At 44.5% G+C, this 7781-nt stretch overlaps 1 protein-coding gene across 1 annotated transcript in view; it reads left to right on the top strand.

Moving 5' to 3' along the window:
- The first annotated feature begins 265 nt into the window (after positions 1-265).
- Positions 266-7781, top strand: part of ep300b (E1A binding protein p300 b) — a 38609-nt gene continuing 31093 nt past the window's right edge. Inside the window, 3 exon segments of the mRNA XM_012852961.3 lie at positions 266-2377; positions 5144-5730; positions 6324-6503. Of these exon segments, the coding sequence (XP_012708415.2) occupies positions 2284-2377; positions 5144-5730; positions 6324-6503 (861 nt within the window). The 5' untranslated portion in view covers positions 266-2283.

Genomic DNA, 7781 nt, shown 5'->3' with positions numbered 1-7781 from the left:
TAAATTTCCTCTAATTTCTCAACAGCAACAAAAAAAAAAGAGTTCGAGTGTTTGACTGAGGGGGTAAAAGTTGGACACCACTGTCCCCTGCAGACTGAACCCGACGGCCGCCGCCGACACGGCGGGACAGGTTTCCGGACACTCCCGAGCACTCACGAAGACAACCTCTCCTCTTGTTCCTTTCCTCCGTCCCTCCTCCTCCTCCTCCTCTTCACGCCTAATGTTGCTGTACCTCTAACCCTCCCCCCCTCCTCCTCCTCCTCCCCCCACCGTATCAGAGGAGTAGAAACAACAAGCCGCCATTTTGTTTGGCGGACAGACCGTCAGGAACAGGAGATCACCGATAGAAAAAGGAGCGACCCCGGTGGCCGACGGCAGCCGCTCCGGGAACCGCGAGGGGGGAAAGAGACGCAGCCACCGAATCCCGTCCGAGCTGTCCGGCGCAGGGGAGAGCAGCGGGGAAGCAGGCTGGACGTCCGTGGAGGGAAAGCCGCCTAGGTGTCATGTAGCTATATGTATTTATATATATACACATATATATAAATATATTGGATGCATGCATGAGAAAGAGCGAGGCTCCGAAAAATCCGAGGCAGGGGGTGTTTTGCAGAGCGGCGACGGGGAGGAGAGGCGGAGGAGGGCTGCACATTACGAGGAGCAAAACCTGCGATAAGAGGAAAATACCACCATGAAAAATCACTATGTGTCCGCGGCGGAGGAAGGACCGAGTGCGCATAGACAATTATAGAAATAAATTGCTGCCGGGCAGAAGGGAGAGGTGGAAAAAAAGACGGGTTTAAAGAGCAAGAGAAGGGGGACCAACACGAAGGGGGGGCTTTCACCATCACAAAGAGTCAACGAGAGGATTTTTTTTTTCCTCTTCTTTTTTTTTTTTTTTTGCGGGGGTGATTTCTTATATTAATTGTGCCGATGTGAAGCATCCCGCTTCCGAAATAGCCATATCTTTTTCTTAAAAAAAAAAACAAAAATCACCTTTCGCCTCAGCTCAGCTCCGCTACAGCTTTATTTTTTATTATTTTTTTTAATTATTATTTTTTTTTTGTCTATGTGTCCTCGCGTCGCAAATCTTTTCTAAAGCGCCGAAAAAGTGGCAATATCGACAACATTTTTTTCCCCCCATTATATGACATCCCCGTTGCGCTTGAAACCAGAAGGAAGTAGAGGAGGAATCTCTGCAGGGAGCGAAAGATAAGTAACCCGGTTTGATCCTCGCAAAAAGAAGAGAGTGAGAGAGGGAAAAAAATAACTTAATTAGATCAATCCAAACTGCCCTGCTGATTGGCAATTAGCGTCGGGGATTGTATGCGAGAAGCAGATCTAAGAGCCAGAAACCGCATGCCAAGCGGCAGCTAAAGCCGTCTGTTCTTGCAACAGATCACTGGCGAAATCCACCAAATTTGTGATCTCAGTCTGTTCTTCAGTGCCTTTTTTTTTTTTTTTTTTTTTTTTTGCATGGTTCAACACTTAAGTGCACATAAAAGTCGGCACGCACGTGCGAGGGAAGAAAAAAAAAGTCACGCAAGGGAATATAGGTCTACATGTTATGGACTTTTTTTTTCTCTCCTTCTTTCATCTGAGTGGACGGATCTATCCTCAGACCAGTTATACTACTTATCAAATCACTGTTAAGCCAGTTTGCAGCTTTGCCAACACTTGCATTCAAACTACTGCTCGTTGCCTTCTTTTATTTGCCGTGGAAAATTAAACAAAAAAAAAAATCTGCAGGATCTCGTCGCTGTTGCACTGAAAGCAGCGGGCGAGCTGAAGTCGTCTTCTTCGGAGTGCTTACTTTTGTGCCATCACGCTTCATCTCTCCCCCCCACACACACCTCCACCTCTCGCAGCCTTTTTTTTAAAGATCTGAACCCAGCGGAGGATTTTTGGCCGGCGTGCCATGGAAGATCGGGTTGAATGGACCTCGGAGGACGGATCCTGGGACAGTTTTGATGTCATGAGGTTGTCAGTCGCCCGTCGACTCCACCTTCTCGCCGCCTCTTGTTGAAATCTCCCGAAGAAACCAAAATCTCCGCACAGGGGAGGGGGATTGATATCTCAACCAGAGAAGGTGCTACAAAACTCAGGAGGAGGACCGAGGAAGAGTTGAACATCGCCCGTCCTCTTCCCCCTACCGTCCCCCCCCCCCCAAGCGGTGGGGGAGCGCGATCTGGATCGTTTCCTAACGGGAGTAAGAAGGCGGAAATAAAAGGGGGAAAACATCAGCCCTAAGTGGATACATCTTATTTTAAAATTCGTCAAAAAAATATGGCCGATAATGTGCTGGAGTCTGGCCCGCCTTCAGCCAAGAGGCCCAAGCTGGCCTCCCCGGCTCTGTCCGTGTCCACCAGTGATGGGAATGGTGAGTAAATTTGGTGCATTAACTCCAGCATGAACTAGCTTAAAGGTGGGTGCTTTAAAACTTAAGTTGCTCCGAGTCCCCGGAGCTGCACGGTGATTTCTGCGTGTTAAATGGCGCTTATATACCCCGGTGTAGGCATAACTCAGTGGGAAAAGCGGCAGCGTGAGCGCTAAGATGGCTTTAGGTGGAAACTTTTGTGATCCTTGCAGCGGGAGCAACTTTCCAGCGCTTGTGTTTTGATGCGTTAGCCTCAACAGGCTAACTAGCCGCAACTAAAAAGGGGTCCTCCTCCAAACAATGGACGAGTCGAGACAACCCACTTCGCTTAAACTTGCTTTGCTGCTTCGGAAGTTGATTAAAGTGCACGCACACGGGCGAATGTGACGTAAAAAACTAACTTTTAAACGCATCCGCCCGTCGTGGCGGCAAAATTAACGTTTGGAGACTAGCTTTTAGCGCTAGTGACGGAAACCGAGTTAGCTGGCTAACTAGCTTAACAGGCACCCCCCACCGGAGCAACTCAGCTGAGCTCCGAGAGCCGAACAGCTCGTTAGTTTAACGTTAGTATCACCATTTAAACAATTAAATTACGAGCCACGCCTTTTAATAGATATAAACTGTTTTTTTTTTTTATTACGAAATTCCGCGTTACCGACGGGAAGGCTAATGCCCTTTTTTTAACGCAACTATTGTCAAGCTAGCTATTGTTCAACACTTCATTAAGTTGGGCGAAGCGGCGTTGACCAGCTGAGGTTGAGGCGCTGACCGTGTAAACACGTCGATCCGGTTTAACAGAAAACCCAGATCAGATGCACTCCTAGCGTTTTCATGCCTATGAAATTTCAAGATTTTATTCACGGACTTTTAATGTTTTGAATCCCAACTAAAAACAATGCTACGGCGAAGCTAACTATTCCCCATCCATTGTCTGCAGGGCAGCACCGCTGCACTTTTTTGTAGTTCGCGTAAAGTGACAAGAATACAATACCGACTGAGCGTATTTCACCTTGATGACTAACCAACAGAGCAAGGGACTTTATAGGGAAACGATTAGCAAGAAGCCGGAAAGTCCTTGTTGCACTTATTGTTTACTGGCTTAGATGCTTCCTCAAGTTCCTGCATCATCTATGTGCTTCCAGTGAAGTTGGGTCAGGCAGAGATGTGACTAATGCCATGCATAAACGCAACCATTCCTATATTGTAATTTTAATACATTAAAGTTCACTTTTTTGTTATATTTTTGGAAATGTCTTCATCAGTGATGGAGCTTTGCCTGTATTTCCATGCTCCTCAGTCCTGTAAGTGCTTGACAGTTTTGCAGATCTATCTTGGCGCTGTGGTGTTTACCTTCTGCGGCTTCTCACCTTGTCCCCACTGTGTTTGCTCTCCACGTATGGCAACCCACCAAACCACAAGCTGATGCCCAGGAGAAAAATCTGGGTTGGGAGAGGCTCGCACCGCTCCTTACCAGTGCCCTGCAAAAGTATTCACGCACCCTTGGACTTCACATTCTCTCTTGGATTGGGCTCAAACTTCATTGTGTCTATCAGGAGTTTCTTCTTGACCAAATGATTAAGGGCTGAGCGGTTTGTTGGAGTTCTTTAGCGAAGAGTTACACGCTCTGGAGAAGGGGGGTTAATTTTTAAAACAAGCTCCCAGCATCTCACAGAGCACTGTTTAGTCCTTGATCCGAAACATGACATCCAGGAGAGTATTAATCACACGGGCCTTGAAGAGCTGTGTAGTTACTCTGTAGGAGCTGCAGAGGTCCACAGCTCATGTGGGAGAATCTGACGACAGGATGGTTATAAGCAATGCACTTTACAAATCTGGCCTGTTTGGACGAGTGACAAGAAGAAAATCATCAGAAAAAAAAACATAAAATGCAATTTAGGTCGAACTGCAATCATGTAAAAGAAGTTGCTCTGGTCAGATTAGGGCTGGGTATAGGAAAAAAAGCATGTCGGTAAAATAGAAATCATATTGATCGATATCGAAAGTTATGGAAGAATTCAGAATATATATTTAAGTGCTGCCTGGCCATTTTACCTATTTTTAGTTAAAGAACACACCAACAACAAATTAAAACTCAAACCTTTTATTCAACTCTTTTTTTTTTTTAAACCAAAACTGCTAGTTTAAAAAAAAATACATATGTTCTTTGGAGTTGACAGAGTGTCCCTGGTTTTTTGTGATTGGTTGGGAAGATTTAATGACCTTAGTGTTAACATACATGATACTAGAATGCAAAAGAAAAGAAAATTGTTCTTCTATTAAACTCTTTAGGGACCCTTTTTTATTATTACAATACACATCTATCAGCAAAATATTATGCACTGGGGATTGCTAAAACCGCTCTTTACCCTGATCTCTACGATAAATCATGGTGGCAGCATCATGCTGTGGGCACCCATTTTCTTTCAACGGAACGGAGAAGCCAATTAGAGCAGAAAAGAAGATTGCAGGAAATAAATGCAGGGAAATCTTTGAAGAAGAAAAAATGCCAGTAGCCGCAAAAGAGTCAAAACTGGGATGGAGGTTGACCTTTGATTAAGACGATGGGCCTAAACCAATATGGCTGACTCTAAGATGAGACCTGAATACAATCAAAAGTCTGTGAAGTACTAGGAGTATGAATACCTTTGCAAGGCATTGCGGGTTTCTAAGTTATCTGATGTTGTATAAAGCACAAATGTTTGGACAAAGTATTTGAGTAAATTGAATTAACCACTTTATGTCTGCCCCCCCCCTTTTTTTTTTGCCTAGATTTTGGTTCATTCTTTGACCTGGAGCATGACTTGCCTGATGAGCTCATCAGTTCCTCAGACCCAGGGCTGACGAACGGAGGAGATCCTAGCCCATTCCACAGCAGCTTCGGAGGAGGCGTTCAGGATGCGGCTGCAAAACACAAACAGCTATCTGAACTCTTGCGCGCTGGAGCGCCAACGCAGCCGGGGCCCCCCGCTTCCAACAGTGCACCCTCCGGGCCTTCCATGGCCATGATGGGGGGAGTCTGTGGACCTCAAGGCATGCACCATCAGGGCCAACAGCAACAACAACAGCAGCAGCCTGGACTAATGCAGCAAGTTGGAATGGTGCCGAACAGGGCAACGGCAATGATGGCTGCCCAAAAGAGCACCACTGGACAGCAACAGCATCAGCACCAAGGGCTAATAGGGGGGCAGGTTGTGAATGGTTCGCCCAGAATGGGTTACCCTGGCAACACCGGGATGGGTAGCAATAGTAATATCTTGGCAGAGACCTTACAGCAGCAGCAGCAGCAGGGTGGTCCAGGCATGGCAGCTGGGGGTCAAGCGGGAATGAGACAACTCCAGCCTGGTGCGCTGAAACAGGTAGGTTCATTTGCAGTAGCAAAGCCACACCATAGTGTATATATATGTATATATAAAATACAGTTGCAAATATTGTAAAAAGCCCATAAAACCTTTTAGTTGATGTTAAAGCTTGAAATTAAGTATGTTAGGTATGGTGCATGTAAGTTTGCAGTTAAAATAGACGGTAATGTTTTTGTTCCTTAACAGAATTAAGCCAATAAGTGAAGGCTTTGGCTTGTGCTAGCGTTCTGCTGAGGATGAGCTTTTTTACGGCAGGTGCAGGGAAGAGTGCGGTTATGTGTTGGGACTCACAGCTGTTCCACAGTTTGCTCTGTGGTGCCGACGGTTAACCTCCCCGCTTGTCAGCGCGCCACATCACAGTTGTGATTTTCTTCCAAACGGCGGCGTCTCTGTTCGCTCGCGTTAAGTGGCTGGATGGAGCAGGTTTCCCTGCAGCAGCCGCGTGGACGTAAACCAATAAGTCCAGGAATATTGTGGAGCTCTCTGCCTTTTTCTCCAGGATGTATTAGGTTTTTAAAAAGTCGAGCGTACAGGGAAGTCATCATTCGTCTCTCTTTCCCTCGCATTGATTTTTCTCCGTCCTTCTCCAGATGAATTTAATGGGCAACACGGGGTCTTATGGCGGTCCATACAGCCATTCTGCTGGCCAGGGGCTGCCTGGAGAGGGGCTGGCCCCACAACTCCAGAATAAAACGGGCCTCCCCAACAGCATGGCTGCCCAGTTCAACATGGACAAGAAGACGCCTCCTGGTCAAGGCATTCCCGGGATGGTAGGAGTTGTTTTACTTGTGTTTTGTACAGAGGTGGCTGTCACAGATATCTCTTTCCCTTTTAAGGTTGGATATGGCTTTGTGCCTTTATATTATGACAGTATTGCACACAGCAGTCAGCACTTTGTTAGTTAGCGGAGGAAAGTTGCTAAAAAGCAAGTCAAGCCAGACCAGAATCAACAAGAGTACGTCTACGTGTCGCCGTGTGATCAAAATCTACAAATTTAATTTAGCTCAGCCCTGACTGTTACTTAGTGGGTTAGATATTGTGAATTCAACAGGATTTTTTTATTTTTTTATTTTACTAAATGTATCAAAACTAATACATTCACACTTATTGAGTCTTTGTTTTTTGTAAAAATGAAATTTTGTTAAATTTTCCCATTGGCCCATTTTTACCTCCATTCCATACTTGTAAACAATCTGTTTGATACATGAATATTTAAGATTTGCTCTTCAGTCTTTATTCTCTTCATAGTTGTTACAAGAACAGAGCCGGATGAAGGGATGTTTAGCAAAAATCTTTGAAAAGCCAAAAATCCATTTTCTTTTAACAAAAAGAAAATGGATTTCAGGGATTGCAATTTATGTTTCATAAAACTGAAATTGGTCTAAAATAGTTCAGGTATGGTTTGACCAGAACATGTATACATATGGAGTACAGTTTTCATTAATCTGAAACTGATTCTTAACTGATTCTGAATGTCCAGTTGGTGTAGATTACCCAGTATAGGTTTGATAGGGTTTAAAGTATTTTAGATCCTGAACTACAGCTGGTTTAATGCAATGCAGACTTGGAAAAAAATCGTAAAGCAGCTCTCTGGTTTTGCATCAGTAAGAAACATGTAAAGTAGATTCAACCCATGGCATCATTAGTAGTTTAGAAATCATTGTCTTTTCTTTTTTATCCTTTCTTCCTGCCACGTGAGCAGTTTAAAAGTGGTAGTGGCTTCTTTTATGGTTTTGTAAATGAACACTTGTCAGCCAGCTCCGTGAGCACTTTTCATTATTCAACACTGTTGACGTAAGAAGTTCTTCCCCACTTACTTCAAAATAAGAGTACCAGAAATGGATGCATGGCGTCAAGGTTTGAAACTTCTTGATCCTGTTAACACCCTTCAGCAGTTATAGGATTTATATCCAAGTTTTCCTTTTCAGTTGTGTTCAGGTTTCTAGTTCATGATAATTGTAGTCACATCCATAATTGGAATCAAGAAATATGTAAAACAAAACAAAGTTCAAAGGAAAACAATGCACACACAAGACGGTTGATAATGA

The sequence above is a fragment of the Fundulus heteroclitus genome, chromosome 16 (assembly GCF_011125445.2).
Source record: "Fundulus heteroclitus isolate FHET01 chromosome 16, MU-UCD_Fhet_4.1, whole genome shotgun sequence".
NCBI lineage: Eukaryota > Metazoa > Chordata > Actinopteri > Cyprinodontiformes > Fundulidae > Fundulus > Fundulus heteroclitus.
Note: the sequence above shows the minus strand (reverse complement) of the source record. Positions and strands in the feature narration are given on the sequence as shown.